Source organism: Pezoporus flaviventris, unplaced genomic scaffold (assembly GCF_033815535.1).
Source record: "Pezoporus flaviventris isolate CSIRO_AGI_PZ_B2104156 unplaced genomic scaffold, CSIRO_AGI_Pfla_v1 ptg000001l, whole genome shotgun sequence".
Taxonomy (NCBI): domain Eukaryota; kingdom Metazoa; phylum Chordata; class Aves; order Psittaciformes; family Psittacidae; genus Pezoporus; species Pezoporus flaviventris.
This window is the reverse complement of record NW_026892549.1, coordinates 39,918,343-39,938,257: the sequence shown is the minus strand read 5'-3', so window position 1 is coordinate 39,938,257 and position 19,915 is coordinate 39,918,343. Positions and strand designations below refer to the sequence as shown.

Below are 19,915 nucleotides of genomic sequence, written 5' to 3'. Positions count from 1 at the left end.
ATGCTACAAACTGCTTCCTACTTAACTGCACTAATGTAACCACTGTCTTTTTGATTCACACACCAAGGAAAGCAAAACATTTCTCATTACATGTAGTCCTCTGATACAGCAGAAATTTAAAATTGTATTTGTTTCACCTGAGACGTGTTCTATGTTGTGCTTTCAGATCCAGTTATCATCAGATCATGTGACAAGCCTAGGTATTGCTATCTTTCACATGCAATCACCAGAATTATTTTGTTATATTGAATCAACTCTTTCAAATTTTCCATCAAGGGAGTTGGATTTTGAGAGATCTCTCCCATTTGGAGCTGTAGTTGTTCATCTGAAACTTTACGAGGGTCATGTCCCAGATTCATCACTAGGAAGATGCTTATTTCTATGTTTTCTGTTTACAAATGACATGCATAAAGCTTGCTTTAAAAAGTGGGCATACTTTCTGCTGTTCTGCAAGTATCTTTGATAAATAGTGGAAGCTGCCTAGTGGAGCAGTCTGCAAGTCTAATGCAGCCTGTACTGAATCATGAGCTACTGAGAGATCATTTTGGATAGTTAATAAAACTTCAGGTAACTCTGATGTTACTGATTTAAGTATCATACCTAGAATTTCTTCTGTACAGACACTGAGCTCTGTTTTATGTAGCTTTTCTTTTGTAATGAAATGATAGAGTGCTTCAGGATGAACCAGCGGTACCTTTTTCCCCTCAGAAGCCAGCTGAAATTGAAGCAGGGAGCTTCAAAAGCAGCGTGCACTGGCAAAGTGTACTTTCAGTGGAAGGCCACAAACTCTTATGTTTCTGAAATGGTCTTCTACTAGGCAGACCCTTTAAAATGTTGATGTGATGGCATTAGATGGAAGAATACACAGTCATCTATTTTTCGAAATGTACCAAATTTAGTAAAACTGTAGCTGGAACAGTAAAGCTCACCAGATTTACTATTAGAGTTGCTTTTGTTCTGGATTTCCTTCACTTACATCACAGCAACACAGCTGAAGTGTTACTTGATTCTCCTTGGTGCTGTGTAGGGCAGTATATAACATGAGGATTGAACTATCTTAACCAACTAACTGAGGAACCTTCTTCATTGTTGGAATGCATCAAATGTAAGCTTTGCTATATAGTTTCTTGGAGAAAACTATTTATGTTCTTTAATTCTGACTTAAGTTTATGTTGAATGTTGTGTCTTTTTGTTTATAGCATACTCGTAGGCAAACTGACTGTAAGCTGTGATCTCAAGAACTTAAGTACTTTTGGCACTAAAGTATGTTTAAGAGTGTGTTTTGTAAATCAAATTCAGTTGGCACCTGGAATTCAACGCCAAGTAAAACATTGCTCACAGTGACTTTTCTCAATTCGTTAGGCATTAGATGATGAATTTACAACAACAGGAAAGCAAAATCAATGGCACAGTAGACCTATATCTGAATGGACCACCCAGCAAGTATGCCACTGGTTAATGGGAATGAACATGGAGCAGTATATTACAGAGTTCACGGCTATGAACGTAGATGGACAGCAGTTAATGCAGCTCGACAGTGAGAAGTTAAAGGTACGTAAATATCCCAGGATAGATTTTTAACTGTGTGAATTTCACTGTTTATTCAGACGTAATTTTAACCTTAGAGAGTCTATTTTCCCATTTTCATGACTTTTTAAGGGCTAGGGTTTCACTTTTTAAATACGTGGAGACAATACAGTTAGCTGAGAACTTAGTAATTGATTGTACAGTTAAAGACAAGCCACTTTTAGCCATTTTTTCAGAAAAATACATAATATTTCTTCCTTGTTTGTATCTTGAGGAAATCAAAATAAGCATAATTCCCCAAATGGGCCTGATATGTCTTCAGTCTTGGCATGAGGTCATATCAAAACAAGATCCAGCCATTCCAAATGCACAGAAATTCAGGATCCAGTTTTAGCAATATTGTTTTTTCCATATCTGCTCCTCAGGAAGGCTAAAATCCTATCTGGTGACCTTTTAAATATGCTTTTTTTTTAGTCCTGCTTAAAAAAAAAAAAAAAATCTCTTGTAAATCTTTCTTGGAGCCTTTTCTTGCCATTTTACCTCTGGAAAAACTGTATGGTGTGTATCCCCTTACAGTGCTAGTAAACTTTCAGGTTTTCTTTCTTGTTAGATTATCGGGCTGCATTTTGGACAGGCAAGATGTGTGACTAAAATGAGGCTTATTGGTCTATGTATTCTGGCATAAGGCAGATTATTAATGATCTGTAGTAGGTTTTGAGTGTTTTAGGGAGGGGGGGAAGAAAGTATCTAGCTTCAGTCTCCAAAATATACCTGCATTTTAGAATACACGTGCATGCAATGACCTGTGTTTTGTTAGATAGATATTTCCTTGGACATATGAAATACCCCTTACTGGTCTACCAAATGACTGTCTGTGGGGAACTTTGGGTGTTGATGCTTAAAGCTTCATTTACACATAATGCCATTCAGCGTTCCATAGAGCATGATCGAGTGCTGTCTGTAACTTGGAATCGGGTACTGCCACCTGCTGATCAAAACTCAGTGTGTGCTGTTTACTTTGTGATACACTTTTTAATAACACTTTAAAGTCCTTAACATTAAAAATCAAAGAGTAGTTACTGAATATAAATTCCACTTGTATGAAAAGAGAAAAATATTTTGACACTACTACTTCTTTTGCTATTTGCTGAAAATTATCAGGTGTCTACGTGTTTATAAAATGCAACTAGAAGCTGTTATTTCACAACTGAACAAGAGTAGGCCCTGGTTTCTTTGCTTACTTTGAAACCCAGATGATCATTTACAATGCTCTTGAGGCTGTTATTTTTCAAATAAATGGGCTATCTAGCAGCAAAATGAGTAACACTTTCCTAAACTGTTCATACACATACATACTGTTGACAGCGCTGTTGGAAGAAATAATGATGAGGTATTTTTCTTTCTTCCCCCCTCCCTCCCCCCCAAAGGCTTTGGGAGTTTCCAGTCAAAATGACCGATCAACAATAAAGAAAAAAATTAAGGATATTAGAAAAACACAAGAAAAACTGGAAAAGCAGAAGGAAAAGTTTCAAAAGAAGGAGAGAGAAGTTCGCAAGACTGGCAGAGTGGTAACCACTCTTGAATCAAGCTGCTAAAATGACCCTATTTTAGTGCAGACTTGGTTCATCTTGATGAAGTTCAGCAGATTTGTATATAATTGTATAATTGAGGGAGGAGGGAAAGTGCAACAGTTTTTCATGGTAGGTGGTTTTTTACTTTTTAATTATGGTCCCTCCCCATTACAACCCAATGAAATGAAATAATGTTTTCAGTATTTTTATTCCTAGTTGACTCTGCCTGTACTAATAGACAATAATTTAACTTTCTGCCTTAAGTAATATTTGTGCTTCTAAGACCTCAGATGCCCTTTTCATTGAAATTGTTTGTGGAAAGCAGAATACTGTATTAAAAATCATTCCAGTATCAGTCAACCAGCATTTGATAGAGTTGAACCTGATAGAGGGACAGTAGAAAAATCCTGCCATCAAATTCAGTCTGTGACAGTCTGTTTTATCTGTTGCTACTAAAAATGTATAGTAAAAGTTAAGTTTAAGAAAACAGTAATGTCAAATTAATTTAAAAAGAAAGCATGTATTTCAAATTTGTGGATTATTTTGTTTAAATTCTTGTATTTCTGGGATTTTCCTTCAAAGTTCACCGTAGTAGCATATTGGGTTTGAATTTTATTTGTTGCAACTTACTGAGAAAATAACAAGAAAAGCAGTTTCACAAACTACATACACGAAAATAGTTAAGTTTTCTGTACACTCCCCATAAGGTGTTGGGACAAGGTTTAAACCTATAAATAAGATCTTTTTTAACCTATTTTTCCTAAATAATACATAGTTTTATAGATTTACACTATGAATGAGATCAATTTGCAATACATGTATTTCTCTTTTCTACCTGATACAAGATTTTTTGTGGACCAAATTTATATATTTGCTAATTTTAAACTATACTGTTTTTCAAACTTAAAATACTGAGGGAAAAATTGTAGGGAAAATTATCACTGAAGCACTGGGTTTCTGCATTGTACTTAAATGTTCGATTGTAGGCTACAGTTTATTTCTCTTTAAAGGAGGATTTGATTCTCGGAATAGTTTAGAACATGAATTGGTGTTTTGTATATTTACATACTATTTTCTAGAGCTACTACAACAGCACTTCTTTAATTAGATTATTGCAGAAACTTAGACTAGTTTAAATATCTGTTCCACAGTAGAACAAAACTTACATTATCTGTTTATGTGGACCAAGTTCTCCTTTAAATCTGTGGACTGTTTTTCATTTTAATTAAATGAATGAACTTCACTGTTGGTGTTTCACAGTTGTTTCTTTTTTTTTTTTGTATAAATGTCTTATGAAGTTCAGCAAAAGAACTGTGTGGAAATGCTTCTGCACACTGTGCATTTCCAAAATAAAGTTTGAAATCTTGGTAATTATTACTTTTAAGAAAAGCTTCAATTTTCAGTTTTGTTTGTTAACCAACAATTCTTTGGTCAAGATTTAACTTATCTACTTTGTTTCCAGTAGTTTTCAGTTTGTACTCAAAATTTACAGACCCTGTGCCAAAGAGGAATGCTGCCCTACCGATAAAAGGGAATTAGAAATGATCAGCTGCTTAGGAGCAAATCTGTAAACCCACTCTTCAGTCACAAGGAAATTTATTTCTCAGTTAAGTGCTTTCAACTAAACAGAATATTGACAAAACTATATGTCATGTTTTTCCTTTAACCTAGTGATCTGATTGTTGCACCTGTGAAGAGCTTGTTTCTTGGGAAGGAGTCTAGTACAAATCATTGTTTCCCCAAGGTTGGCCTGTGTGCAGAGCTGTTGTAGTTAAATGGGAGGCATAGCAGGGATGGTAAACTCACCTGCTGCCACCTGAGCACAAGACTGTCACAGACCACAGCATTTAACATCTGTCAGATGCTAAACAAGAAGGGTGGCTCCACTGAAGTAGGCTAGTACCTAGCCACAAAATCACCCAACTGAAAGACTGATTTTTTTAAATAGTTTTAATGAATAAATGTAGTGATTCTTTCAAGAAAGTAGTTAATGCAAACCAAGATTGATTTCACAATGCCGGACTGAGCTCATTTACATACAAACTATTAATATCAGCATTTGGATAGCTGAGCTAGTATACCAGTTTTCTACAGTGATTCACTTCAACTTTAACCAGTGTGCTAGCAATGACTTCAGTACAGTAATGAAAATATTGAACACAAAAATTCTTATGAACATCTATTTAAATCAACAGTAATCAAAGATCAAACTTGTAATTAGGGTTAAACATTGTAAAAAACCAAAACAGTATACATTTGTTTTCACCACAATCATTCAGGTGGTGGGTGAGGAGATGGATACAAATATAATTACACAGCAAGTTGTTCTAATAATCAGAATTAATTGGTAGCTAGTTGAGAGTACAAAAGAGGTTTTAATTTGGTAATACCATCTGAAATACTTAAGTAGACTTTCTAGAAAGTAAACTATTAGCTTTTCTTCTGAAATGCTTCTTTTATTTCTCAGATATTACAGAAGTCAGTTCAATTAAGTTAGTTAATACATTAAAAAATTAGTGTAAATGCTAGAATGTTCAGCATCAGAGTGAAGGTTTTAAAATCCCTTGCTGTAACTTTCAGCTTTACTTCAGCAAAAGCAGTAGCTGCAAGTGTTCCCTCTTTTGTACAGGCTGCATTTTACAATATGAGGAATTTCTCACATCCATGTAGCCATGCACATGGAAAAGGCATGCTAGTCACCACCTCACATCCTTGTAAAGAATTAAAATAGGGACCTCCTGAAGTATGCACAATGAGTGGAGCAGGTGACTTTTTAACTGTTCTGGTGGCAATTAATCCTCCCTCAGTGTTAATTTAACTGTGTACACAGCCCATTCTGTAAATCACTCCTGTTAAAGTGACCTACATTACCTTAACTAGGGTGTTACACCGTTTTTATTGTCTGTCAGAAGTAGGCCAGGGAGGTGGCAGGTGGTAATCCTCAATCTGGCTCAACTACAACTAGAATAGCATGACTTAAATTTCTAACGTGCCAGTTATTCCCTTCACTTACGGTACCTTGCCTTCTGCTCTGCGCAGATAGGAAACTAGCAAAATTTAGGCTTATTGTGTCTTAGAGGGCTTATGCATGTCGGCTGCAGAACAAAACTCACAGAATTACATGCAATGTATTAACTGAGAAAATAATTAGTTCCTGGTGTCTTTAACTGCAGCAGTCCTCAAATGTTCAGGAATGACAGGAATCAAGATACAACATAGTCGTGTACCATTTGAACAAAGCTGGCACAACAGGCATTGAAAGAAGTTGAATCCTTTATTAAAATAAAGACTTTGTACCAGAAACATAATTCTCATTCCCCCTCTATCTTCTGCAGTAGGTTTTGATGGTTTGCCTTTGACAGATAAACACATTCTGCTTACCTTATTGATGTTAGTGTGACTTCCAGTTACTACATAAATGAAGCCAGAAGTACATCACAGCCACAAAGGTATTTCTGAAAACTGTTAACTCCACTTTTTCTTAGATACACCTGAGAAGGTAATTTCTATCGTCAAAGCAACGGAGATGCCCTATTAAGGGCAAATTTTAAAAACCTGTTTATTAAAATAGTTTCCATTTACAGCTGTAACCTGACATACTCGAATCTGAGATCTTACTAGGGCTAGAACACTGATACTGCATTTTGATACATACAGAAGTATAAGCAGAAGCAAGACAGCATATCTTTACACAAGTTCTCACCATTTGCTAATTCACAAGGATCATGACAAGGTAGGTTTTGTGCATGTATTAAATATTCACATTACAACCAAAGAAATATGACCAATACCCCATACCTGAGATACATTGTACCAGCGGTAGCAGCTAGAACTGATACATTTTCTTTAAATCTCCACAGACCAAAGTGTGATTTCTACAGCTGCAAAAGCCCCAATGAAGTCAAAGTGTGCAGGCAACATAACTAACTTTGCAAAATCAGGCTTCAGCATGCTTAAAGAATAGAAAAGTGCTATACAGCTGCAAAGGTATAGCAATGAGCTCCTCAGTACTTCTGACATGAGGTTTTCCATTAATCTGTAATACTGTATAATGGAAAAATGTTCTGGTGAGATTTTTCAATAATTCTATTAAAAACATTTTGTAATTATATGAATTAATACATTTCTCACCAGATGCGGCATAGATTGCATTGATCCCTATAAAACCCAAAATTACTGCTCCCTTGGCTTATCTACAAAATACAAAGTGGAACAAATTAACTGTGACCTTCTCAGTTAAAATTTAAACGTATGTACAGGTTTGGGGGTTTTCTTGGGTTTTGGTTTGTTAGGTTTTTTTTTATTCCAGAAAAGAGTAATTACATTAAACCTTCTGTTACTCCACTTAAAATTACTTCCACTTATCAAGTGTGGTTCAGCATCTTGGTGTGTAAACCAGGTCTTTTAATTCCCTTTACAGACATAACTACTTCTTACAAACTGTTGAGGAAAAAGCTATATACTGCGAAAAGTGGTCATGTCCTTTGGCTCACTGCTTGGCACGCACCAATCGTCCGCTTCATGGTTTGCTTTATAGTGTTTCCAGGCTGCTTTGTTATATACAGGGAGTCTTTCAATTGAGTCTGTTGATAAGGCCTGTAAGTAGAGAAGACTGTAGCTGACAATTCTTTTTAACCAAAGTTATGGTAACAGAACAAGGAGTTCCATTAGCAGTTAGATTAGTGTTGCTGATAAATTTAAAATGGTACAGTGTTACATCATACCTTTATGTAAATAACTGCATCTGTACCGTAGCCTTCTAAGGAATACAGTTTCAGGTCTCCTTGGAAGTACTGTGCATACAGACGTGATATGGGTAAGCCATAACCAAATCCAGCCTGATCCAGGAGAAAGAGTGTATTTTCATTAATTGCATCAATCAGTGGTGTTTTCTGATTTAATAGGTAAATAGACAAACTCAGCATGATGTTTGACAGTGAGAGGCGTTCAAATATTAACTATTATGCCCCCCAGAATACTACTGTACAGCCCAGAAACAGAACTACGCATGGATGATTGTGATTATGAGAAAACTCTTCTATTTCTTTGTCAGACAGGGCTGGTAGGTAACACTTCTTATATTATGGTAGCTTTTTGAGAAGAGATTATACTGTTAGAGAAATCTGTACTGAGTCTGTCTTAATGCCTTATTGAGCCGCTAATCTTAAGAAGCAATGTCGATGAGTTCGTAGCATATACTAAAATTACGTCAAGCCCTGTCTGCAGTAGCAGGGCATAGCCCTGAAATGTTAAGTGTGATTTTTTTAGTTTACAAAATTGTAGAGGTAATCTCTCAATGAACATACACAACACTTCTCTGTAAAGATCTAGTGAGTTGCACAGTCATCTAAATGTGGAATGCTATATATATTTAAAAAACACATTTTGAATGAAGCAATATGAGAGAATAAATTTGGAAAAGCTCTTAAGAGCTTCTCACTGAGACCTACAGCTTTATTTCTTGTGCATCTATTAAGTTCACACAAGATCAAAGAAGATTGTTCACATGCCCTGTCATATCTGCCTACCTTCATCCTTGCTGGATGGGAGGATTGGGGAATGCTACAACTCGCTACGCAGTACAAACAGAACTAGGGTCTTGATCTGAAATCACTGATAATAAGAACTTTTTTTCCTTTCATTCAGTAGCCACAAGAATTTAATCCAGTCCTTACTGCACTGCATGCAGCATAGTTAAGTGTTCTGCTTGAGGCAGCTGATCTTTACATTTGCAGAAAAACAGAATCTTGAATAAGTTTAAATAATTTTTAGTATTTTAGCATTTTATGCAATTTGCCAGTTGCTTTCAGAAAAATACTTGAATTAAGCTCTAATGTTGAAATGGTGATACTCATTTTATCTATAAAATCAGTACTTCATAGCTTTGTCTAAATGGTTTCTCTTGTGACAATTTACCATAACTAAGATGACAAAGGTATGTAAGTTTTGCATACCAAAGGTGTAGCTCGAGATGTCTCAACACGTGGACGTGGTGCTGTTGAATACATGTAGTTGAATAGTCTGTCAATTTTCCTCATAGGTACACCTCCACCACGATCACTCATCTGGAATAAGAAGGAATACATAGCATTATGTCTCTGAATACATTTTTGTATAAGACAGCTACTATCAAACAATGATCCAGAGAAAGTTCAGGTAAAACATAATATAAATTGTCCCTATTAAATTATGGGATTTCTTAAATTCTCAGCTACAGCAATGACCAGAGATAGATGAATCGTTCCCTTTCATTCCTTATACAAACCTTTTAAATAAAATACTGCCATAAGATGCACTCATAATCTCTTGGAAGCAGGAAAATTCTACTTAAATTGTGCATTGCTTTTATCTTGTTCATAACTCAATTTTGTCTGAAGTCAGAATCTATACCTTTTAGCAAGTACCAGGTTCTGTGTATTTTTATCTTTATTTCTCAGGAATACTGCCTGTTAAATACAGTCCATTAAAACCTATTACTGAAGGAGTAAGTCATAAGAGTTGTTTTGCTGTGGTTTAGTTAGACCTAGGAAAAAGCCTGTGCTTGCAGTTGGTACAGAAAAAGAAGAAATTACTCTGCAAACTGTACTTCAGGGAGGTTTGATTTGCATGGAATAGACAATGTTTATTTCCCTTTTTTCAGTTGTTTCACACCTGTATAGGTCTGTCATTGTCATATACAAAATGCTGATATTACAATTCTAGAAAGATGCTACTTTTTAGAACAATACTATTTTTAGTCATGCGCGCTTATAAACTAGCAAAGACAAAAGTATAGAATTCTGTTTATGGAGCCTTTAGTGTGACTGTGCAACCACTTAATGAATTACCTACTCATGCAGTATGTGGAATTCCATAATGGTCTTGTTACTTACATACTACTACACACAGTTCTTGTTGGAACCAGATCACCAGCTAACGTTAATAATATGCTGTCTATGATGGGGGAGGGGGAGGAATAATCAAAATAACCTTCAAAATAATCAAAAATGTGGGTACCTTCACAGTTAAATCCTCATTTCCCAACGTGACATGTACGTGAATTGGAGGATAAATGCATCGATCAGCGTTATGTTCCATGGTGGCTCTCATTGCATTCTGTAATTTTCAAGTATAATGTAAATCCTGTTCTTACCACTTACATATTCTCTTCAAATACCAATTTAAGAAAGTAATTTTTATCACCTGTTTCAGAATCAGGGCAAAAGCATGTGGTTTTACAATAGCTTTTGTAAGTATTTCTTGCTTGTTCAGTATAGTATTTATGTAGTTTATTAGAATACACACTTTTTTTTTTAGAACATCTGAATATTTTAATGTACAGTTTTATTCATCAATTATTTATACTGCATAGTATGTGCAATACGACACAAATATCAAGAAAAGTCTAGGACTAAACTGGTTGAGGAAAGCTCTACAGGACCTGTTACACATTATATCACTTGAAGATGTCCCACAAACTGGGTATCTTACTTTCACTTGTATACAGACATTAATTAATTAAACATCTTAAGACTTTTTTGACAAAGCTGTCTATTCAGAAGATTCAGATGTATTCAATGGCTAGGCAAAGGAGACGTGTCTCCCAAAGCTGTTCATTTTCTGTGCAGTTACTGTTTGTCTAAATAGTACAATTTAGGTATTGTCCTGCAGACAAATAGAGACAGCTTTGCAAAAACACACTGCTATCTAGAATTGGTTCAAAAAGTCAAACAAATGCAATCTCAGTAAACAAAGATGTATAAAAGAATCATGTAATGGTAAGTACACAGACCTTGAAAAGTTCAAAAACCATGTGATAGAGATGTGATGGCACATACACCACTTGCATGGGCTGTCCTGGTGATTTAACTGGAGGAAAGAGAGACTGAGTAATTAAATAGCAAACTAGGTATCTTTTACTCATTTCCACAGTAATCCAAAACGTGTAGTTATATTGCTGAGAGAATTTATCAGAGAAGGAAAATTTGAAGAGAAATCTTTTAAGAAGTTGTATGTTAATCAAAAGTCATCCTCAAGATTTTCAAATGTGCTTGCTGCCACAGAAACTAATCTTAAAACCCATCGTGGCATTACTGGTTAGGGCATATATTTGCTCTCAATAACCTGTGAGAATGTTATGATGAAGATAGAGTCAGCCTCTTCAAGTGCTGGGAGGACAAGAAACAGTGTATGACATAACAGGTTCAGACTGGATACAGAGAAAAACTTTTTCACCATGACAGTTAAGCACTGAAACAGGTTGCCCAGAGATGTTATATAGTCATCATCCTTGAAGGATTTGTAAGACCAAACTGGATAAAGCCCTGAGCAACCTGGTCTGACCTTATAGCTGCCCCTGTTTCCAGCAAGTCAGGCTAGAAACCTCCTGAGGTCCCTCCCAACCTGAATTATCCTATGATCTTACAAAGGCACCAGATAATAATTACAGCACAGCCTTTCTTGGATTCACTTAGAAATGAACAAAAAATACATGCTGTCTAGAAAACTGGTATAGTTTTCAAAGTTCTTTTTAAAGAATAAATTCGAGAAAATACATCATGAAAACATGTTCATTATATCAAAACTTAAGGAAAGGTTGCTCAGAAAATTCTGCTGGCTCTTAAGGGTCTTTCGGTTCAAAACATTAATCATTTCTCACCAGACTGTTAGTAACCAGTGCTTTATGAACATAAATGCTGAAGACTAGTTATGTCAAAAGATCTAGTACCAATTATGTACCCACCAAAGATAAAGGGTAGGGGAAGTGGAGGATGGGAATCATACTTTAAAACATGTCTGGTTCCTGTCCTCAAGTTAACTGCTTCCCTCCATGCCTCCACCCCCAAATACCATGCCTAACTTTTAAATAATGGTCTTCACTCTCAGCTGTGGGCAGGGAACATGCATTGGCCTGGATCAGATTTAACTTGCCTTCGCAATTCACTGAACAAAAGGTCACTCCTTTTAGAAATGCTGAACTATTTGTCCTGGCTTCTGAAGCACCTACACCATTAAATGACCCCTCAGTACAATTAGCTAATGTGACTGACAGTTTCCTACAAATGTTTTTAGCATCATGCCCCAAAGACAGAGAGAGGTAAACCCTTTAACCTAGATACAAAATGACAGGGTTTGTACAGTAGGAAGAGAAAATCTGGGATGTGTACTCAAGGTCACACTTCCTTTGCCTTTAGCTTCATAGGCCAAGTTACTGTGATTGCAATTTGGCTTTCGCAATTACTTGTAGGAGCAATTTTGATTGCTTGTTTTTGTAGGTCTGGTTGAACTTGGAATTTAGTATCTTTAAAAGTATTCCAGTAAGCAATGTCAGAGAGGCTCTTTAGCATTCTGCAGGATTATGAGGACAATAGCTGACCTCTGAGTTCACAGCAACACAGATGTAAGGTTTCTGCAAGTCAGCCAATGTCCAAATATTTTTTACTATGACTCGAGTATACTACATCTAATTACAACTACAGGAACATGATAGCTGAATAAGCAAGAGAAATCAGAGTGGAATGTTTAGTATAAATCTTAAAAAGTGTCACAAGAAATGTAAAGTGTGAGATACAATAGACAGTGTAGGGTAAAGACATGTAAGAAACATTAGGGAGGGAAGCAGGCTGCTAAAATCTGTTATATCAACAGCTGTAGTATGAAAAATCTTTCTACTGATTTCAGTTTTCCAATTAAAGGGAGAAATAGGGAAAGCCTTCTGCCAGATTTAAGAAATAAAAACCAAACAACTTATGACAGCAGATATAGAGAACACATTAACTACATGAAAAGTGTAAGGAGAACATTTCACCACCAGCTACTTTAGAAGAAGCCATAACTATGTTCAAGAGAGTGCCTCATCGCATATCCACTCACCATTCAACTCTTCAAGGATGAGTTCTGGAGAGCTCATGTAATATAAATCACAAAGTATTTTGGCACTTTCATAGCCATCTATAATAAAAACACAGAAAGTTACATTTCCCCCTCCTTTACAGTTTTCTCCCTTATAGTTTACTAAAAAGAAAACCAAGAATTTAAAACACTGTGTGCTGTCAGGAACGTTTTGTACTTTCTCACAAAAACTGAGCTTATAGGGAAAAGTGAAAACTTGAAATGAAACTCCTGCTTCAGGCAGGCAAGAACTAAACAGTATATGAATATCAAAATGTTATTGGCCCTCAGTACAGACATCTGTGTTAAGTTTTCAGGATTCTTGTTCTTATCTGCTGACTTTACCTCTAATAACTTCAACAACATTGCAGCTAGGATCAATGCTTCCAATGTGTTTTGGATGAGCTGGATTATTTTTCCCACCAAACAGTAATGCTGCCAAAAAAAAAGGAAAATATTATTTAATACCCAATATAATTTTATAATTTTCATTTGTCTTCTGGTTTTCAAAATATAAATGTATAGGCAATCTATAATTCCAATCTTCACCATAATTGAAAGCCTACTATTAGTCAATATTTTAAGAACTGTATTAAGAATGAGTTTATAAATAATGAGGCAAATAGAGTACTTCTAAGAAGCACTTAAGTACATATTAAGCACTTAAAAATTAAAGGAAAATATACTGACATAGCACAGGTTTCATTTCCCATCCTTGCTACAATGGCACTTACAGTGTTGATTAAGGAGCATTCTAATTGAAATGCGACTCATGTAGAAACGGTCTAAAAAATACTGCACGTTCTGTGAGGTCACTGGATCGATGCCAAAGCTTTCCTTGTACTCTATTGCTCCTTGAGCCATCGTAGGAATTACATCGTTGTGCCGATTCCGGATTTTTATCACTGTATCTGTAAAACTAAAATGAATACACTGTTTGTTAGTATGTCACTTGCAAATGAATTTAATACTCTGGCAAACAGTATCTGCCTACAAAAATGAAGACTGATACGTACAGAATTATCACAGGTCTGCTTACAGCAGTATGAATACAGGTCAGTCTTTACAGCGTATTTCAAGCAACTAGCATTGAAACAATCAGTACTCAACCATTACTGATTATTTATAAAATTATTATTTATTTATTATCTTGATTACTGCCAGAAAAAGAGAAAACTATGCCAACCATTTTCATGCAGATCATCCCATGCCTGTCAAATGACAGTTATGGTCAGCCAGGGATGAACAAACCTACTCCACAGGTGAAAAGTGCCATAAATCAGTTCCACCATTACAAGTAAGGAACTGATAAATATTTGGTCAAGTTTAACATATTCATAGCTTCTTCAGTGTAACAAAAAAAAGCCCTGACCAGACTGACAGGGCACAGAAGTGCTTTGTTTCATACTTCAATGCACTCTCCTTTTGGGAACAGGTGGTGACCTTTCTGCAGTTCTCTAAGATGGGAGATAGCTGAGATTTCTCAAGCTATTGTTTTCTTGCCAGTTCTTCTACATAACATTATCATCATAATGTGACAGCAAATCCTTACCTATGAACAGCCTCCAAATCTTCTGAGCTTTTGTCCTTAAAGTCAAGGATCTCCTGAAGACTTTGGACATACCTTTAAATGAAAGAAAACGTGACAAAGACCAATTCTAATATGCCTCCCCAGATCCCTTGGGTTAGTAATTTATGCTCTTCCAAATTTGCTTGTTTACAATCATTGTAAACATTTGGTGTGTCCTGTTGACCTATCCCCTGAGAATTGTTAGATCCCTTTTGAATCTATTCATGTTTTCTTCCAAAGTTCCAGAGCAATGAATTCAACCATTTCATTAGAATGTATAAGAGATCTTCCTAGTGTTTTAAACCCAGTAGGTGATCACTTATTTGCAGCCCCAGTGAGCCCCCTGTTATTAGAAAATCTTCCCAGCTTGTTCATGACTTAAGTATTTCTGCCGTCTCCTTCCTTAGATGTGTATTTTCCAAGCTGAAGAATTCTATTTGGTTTCTCCTCACGTAGAAATTGTTCCAACCCTTTGATTATGCCTCTTGGTCTTTTCTGTTCAGGACAGAGTGACTAAAACTGCATGTAATTCAGAGTAATAATGGGCTAACACAGTGGTACAATTATATTCCTCCCTGTTTGTTACTTAGTTCCTAACACTATTTGCCTTCTTGCCCATGAACTGACACATTCAGAAAAATATTACCAATAGCACCAAAATGCCTTTTTCCATTGTAAACAAACAAACATACAGGGAGAGGAGGCTCCTCTCTGTGCTCCACTTTGCATTTGTCCATGTGGAACTCATTTTGCCATTTGACCAATGCCATTTAGGTTCATGTTTCATTAACAGCCTCCATCTTCATTGACAGCTCTTTTTATATTCAGTAATCTAATCAATCCCACTATTCAATGGCAGATTTTCTGTTCTCTTAACTTTTTTAAAGTCTTTCCAAATAGATGTGTGCCTTTAGCAGTTGCCAAGAAGTCTCTTTGTTTTCCTTTCATCTTTCTTACAGAAGTTTATGCTTACTTCCAAGTTCCTTACCTCAAAGCAAATTCTACTTTTCAAAGGATGTCTTTTTTATCTTAATAGCCTCATATTCCTTTTGTTGTTTTACATAGTTTGGCTTTGGGAGCTTCCCATTGCTCTTTCTTTGTATTTGCTGCACCTTTACTCTCAAATTGCAATAACCTGTCTTTTAAATGGTTTCTACTACCTTCTGCAAGCATTTTGTCCTTTAGCCTGCTTCTGTTGGTTTCTTCAACTAGCTTCTACAATTTAGGTAAGTTTAATGTTATTAAACATTGTTCTGGTGAATTTTTGTTCTTACTGAATTCTCATACATGACTTTCTGCACTACTTGATTTTTAATTCCCTTGTCAGTTCTCTAGTTGCTCCTAGGGTTTTTTCCAAGTCTGTAAATTTAGTTCCTGATTTATGTCACATTGGGGTATTTACTCAGTCTAAATAAGTGATGTTCATGTAACAAGCATGTGAAATGTTCTTTCTCTAGAAGAGAACAAGTTCCTCCAACATGTGCATACACATAAGATCACCCTTAAAGGTACGATCTTCTTACCAGCTCTGTACTAGCTGAACTGAAGGTGTTCTCAGGAGGTTGTCTGGAAGCAGGCTTATTTCCTTCATTATGTTTGCCAGTCTCACAGGCAACTCTTGTCGCAGAAACATAAATGAAGTCTTTTCACAAGCATTTTCAGATCCTAAGACCAAAATAAATATATGACAACATCAGAATAAAGTCAAGTACATATGGTAGAGAACTACACAAACTCTTACTTTCTCGCATAAGAGGTCTGTGGTTTGGCCAGCCTGGTAAGCCAGTATTTATTTCACAGCAGCAGCCTATTTATATTTCAAAATGTAAATTCATATTGAAACCTATTGTTGTGGTAACAATATATAAATAGAAACTAGTTCAACAGTTGCAGACCCATACTATTCATCTTTAAATACTGCTTTATCCATGTAAAGGGTTCATTTTATTTGCAGCAAACACTGACTGTAACAGTATGTCATCCTGAGCATGTCAGAGAGGTACATGAAACCAGCACAGGAAAACTATGTGGGAACGATGCTTGAGAAAGTATGGTCAGTACACCCTTCTCGATCACTGATCTTACTGAATTACCATAACTCATATTGGAACACTTACAGACAACAAATTCTGTAATGTTTATCTCCTTTTCAGCTAGATCTGTTGTAGTTTAAATTCAGTCTTATGGGAACAGACGACAGATAAATGAATTCAAATGAATATTGAGAGAAATGAATGAACAGCTACAGCATTTAGTCATTATGACAGTAGATCTGCCATATATTTACTTCATAATTTTTTTACATTTTTAAAAGCTAAAAGCTAAATTACTGAATCTGTTGACAACTCACCTATCCTTTTGTAAGGACAGGTATGATCTGTGTGGGTGGCAGTTAAATTGGGATGGCAGGTAAATGTGGTTACTAAGATCAAGACCTAAATTTACTCCCACAGTGCTTGTTTTAATAGGCGAGAAAGGAGGGTGCTGAGCGAGGAAGAGGCTAAGAAATGCTGTACTTTATTCTCAGCCAGACTTCTTTCTAGACTTCAGAGTGTCATGTAAACAGCATCTGAACTTACTAACCTGTTCATCTGCTGCAGAGAGGTACATACCTCAGGCTTGGTGTTTCACAACAGGTAACTCCTAAAAACTAACTCTGGTGTTTCTGCTCAGTTCACTTCTTCCATTTGCCAAGGGGGATTTGGGGAAGAAGATTAAAGGAAGGAACATTGAAAAGAGGAAGCTGGAGTGTCCTGAACAGGAAAAATCTTCAACAAATTGAAATGGAGAAGTTTAGTTTAATGCATGCAGACTCATATGTTACAAACTACACTGATGAGAGGATGTTGGTTAACTTAATAAAAAAGTGAATAGCTGACAAGGAATTCCTCACCAGTGACACCAATATTATGCATTGCCTACATATGAGCTCTGCCCAGAAAGTTCTCATACTTCGCCTTAGTCTGACTGCATTTCAGGCATGGCTCTTCCTGGCCTCTTTTCTCAAGTAAAATTACATGAACAAGTCAGACTGAAGGTGTTAGAATGTAAAGATCATCTTCAAATGCCTCATATACTCAGCAAATGATATTCCACAAATTAGTCTCCTATCCGGAGGCTGTATCTTTGCAGTCTGGGGTCATATATGGAAGACAGCTTACAGTATGCAAGATTTCAGTGAATGAGCAAATGACTGCTTCCTTGTGCAGCTACAGTCTGTCCATATCCATCAAGAAATGGATGAGACTCCTACAGAAAATACTGTACACTTATAACCCCAGATATGACTGACATGTATGATCCAGACCTAAATTTGCTTATGGAATATTTCATTTGTTGGATCAAAACCTGGAGGAACTAGAAGCAGACTTTTTTTAGCATTACCAGATTTTATGATTTCCTCTTTGACTGCTCTCACTTCAGTGAAAGGAGCCAAAAACATCTCAGATGAAAACACTATCAGATTATAATGGCTGCAGAATGTCTTAGAAACAGATACTGTCTAAAGTCTTGCACTCTCCTAATTTTTTGCCTTTATTAGTTTTTCCTGTTATTAAAAGCAAAAGAGAGAAGAAAATTTCAAGACTGTATTTACCTTATGTTCAGGTATTCACAGAAAAAAAGTAGTCTAACTTTTGATATGGGGAAATACTGTGGCTTGAAAATAACACCTGTTTTAAGGTAAGCATTATTTTATTGGTATTTTAGTGGTAAAATAATGCAGGTAAAGTTGAACTCTTAATTGCACGATTCTTTGCTTAGGAGTATGGTAGCAACAGAATATGTGGTGGGGTTTCTGTACAAATCTGGAGTTCTAAACACTGGACACATTTTACTGCAGTGTATGAAACACTGAACAGATGGATGAAATTACTGTGGTTAAGAGCAACTTTTCTTTGTAAGTCTTCCTACTTATACAAAGGCTAGGATTAGTTCTGTTATGTTTTACTTACAAAAATGTAAAAAGCAATACAACTATTAACTAGTTAAATGTTTGTATACAACGTTTATATCAACATAGGTGCACACGAGAGTGTCCTGGGTACAGAAACAGAATGTATTACAGGATGGCTCCATCCAGGGGCTTTGAAAAAGTGTCTTGGTGGGACTTACAAGACCTTTCTCTCTGTAGTCTGCTCTGAAGCAGAACAATTTTGGTGACCCTTTTTGTTTCCAAGCCATCAGTCGAACCTGAGAGCATTACAAGTGGTTTTAGCGGGGAGCGTAATGAGTATCCTGTCATTGATGTACTCATTTTCGAGGCTAGATTCCCAGTCCTCCAGCATGGGTCCTTCTCTCACACATCCTCTACAACGACAACGTTTGGGTAGGGTGTTTTTGTAGGGCACAGGCATGTGACTGGGGTCATGACTGTTGCAGCTCCCGGGCACCAGCCAAGGTTAATGTTGTGCTTGGTACACCTCACAAGGCTGCACGTTGCTAGTGTGCAAAAAGCTTAATGAATCATAGAATAATTTCTGTTGGAAGGGACCTTAAAGCTCATCCAGCTCCAACCCCCTGCCACGGGCAGGGACACCTTCCACTAGAGCAGGTTTCTCCAAGCCGGCCCTGAACACTGCCAGGAATGGGGCAGCCACGGTTTCTCTGGGCACCCTGTGCCAGGGCCTCACCACCCTCACAGTGAACAATTTCTTCCCAACGCCTAGTCTAAATCCCCCCTCTCTGAGTCGCGCTCCAACAGCACCAATGCTCGGAGCTGCCCCGGCCCTCTCCCCAGCGCGGCAGGTCTTGCGATGCCAAACACGGGAGTTTCCAGCTGAATCTCAACCTTGCCCCGCTTTCAGCCCCTGGAAAGGGAGTCAGCTGGGCTGCGTTGGCCCGGAACGAAACGGAGCCCTCTCCTGTCCAAACGGACCGCACCAAGCAGCGGCAGCCACAGCAGGAGCGCGGGGGGAGGGGAGCCCGAGCAGCGCGCACACACACCCCCCCTTCCACCCCCCCGCGTTCCTCAGAAGCACCTGCGGGGCAGGCGGGCGGCGGTTGGGGCCAGTGCGGAACGGAGCTCAGCTCGGCCCGGGGAGGACTCACCGAAGTCAAGGAACTGCTTCATGGAGAGCGGCGACGGGGAAAAGCGCGAGTAGAAGTCCACCTGCTGCGGTATGCTGCCCGAGGAGGCGCTGCGCAGCAAGGCGCGCAGCAGCCTCATGGCGCGGTCTCGTCTCACCTCAGCCTGTCCCGGCCGCCATTTCCCGCCACGCCAGCTCCCCCGGCCCCTACCCAGGCCGCGACCGCGGCCTCCTTCTGCGGCGCTACCGGGAGGAGGTGCCCGAAGGCGTGGGTGTCTCCTCACGGCCCAGCCCCACGCAGCGGCGATGGGGCGGAGGAGAGGGCGGCTCCGAGGGAGTGGGGGGGGGGG

General features: G+C 37.7%; 2 protein-coding genes across 8 annotated transcripts in view; one reads left to right on the top strand and one right to left on the bottom strand.

Moving 5' to 3' along the window:
- The window catches only part of LOC133269415 (neurabin-1-like), a 41,283-nt gene extending 37,842 nt beyond the window's left edge, over positions 1 to 3,441 (top strand). For all 6 annotated transcript variants that reach the window (XM_061453670.1, XM_061453659.1, XM_061453701.1 and 3 more), the window contains 2 exons: positions 1,363 to 1,551; positions 2,955 to 3,441. In XM_061453670.1, coding sequence (XP_061309654.1) covers positions 1,363 to 1,551; positions 2,955 to 3,122 — 357 coding nt within the window. In that variant the 3' untranslated portion in view covers positions 3,123 to 3,441. The remainder of the gene's footprint in view (positions 1 to 1,362; positions 1,552 to 2,954) is intronic.
- A 2,912-nt stretch (positions 3,442 to 6,353) lies between these two features.
- On the bottom strand, positions 6,354 to 19,874 carry PDK1 (pyruvate dehydrogenase kinase 1). 2 transcript variants are annotated; one of them, XM_061453722.1, is made up of 11 exons: positions 19,588 to 19,874; positions 16,062 to 16,203; positions 14,521 to 14,592; positions 13,703 to 13,887; positions 13,314 to 13,403; positions 12,951 to 13,028; positions 10,864 to 10,946; positions 10,095 to 10,193; positions 9,053 to 9,163; positions 7,823 to 7,936; positions 6,354 to 7,694 (listed from the first exon to the last, which is right to left on the bottom strand). In XM_061453722.1, exons 1-11 carry the CDS (start codon positions 19,703 to 19,705, stop codon positions 7,554 to 7,556), a joined length of 1,233 nt encoding a protein of 410 aa, XP_061309706.1. In that variant the 5' UTR covers positions 19,706 to 19,874; the 3' UTR covers positions 6,354 to 7,553. The 2 variants fall into 2 exon arrangements, with proteins under 2 accessions (XP_061309706.1, XP_061309712.1); XM_061453728.1 differs by having other exon boundaries at positions 10,870 to 10,946; positions 19,588 to 19,872.
- Between the last annotated feature and the right edge of the window lie 41 nt (positions 19,875 to 19,915).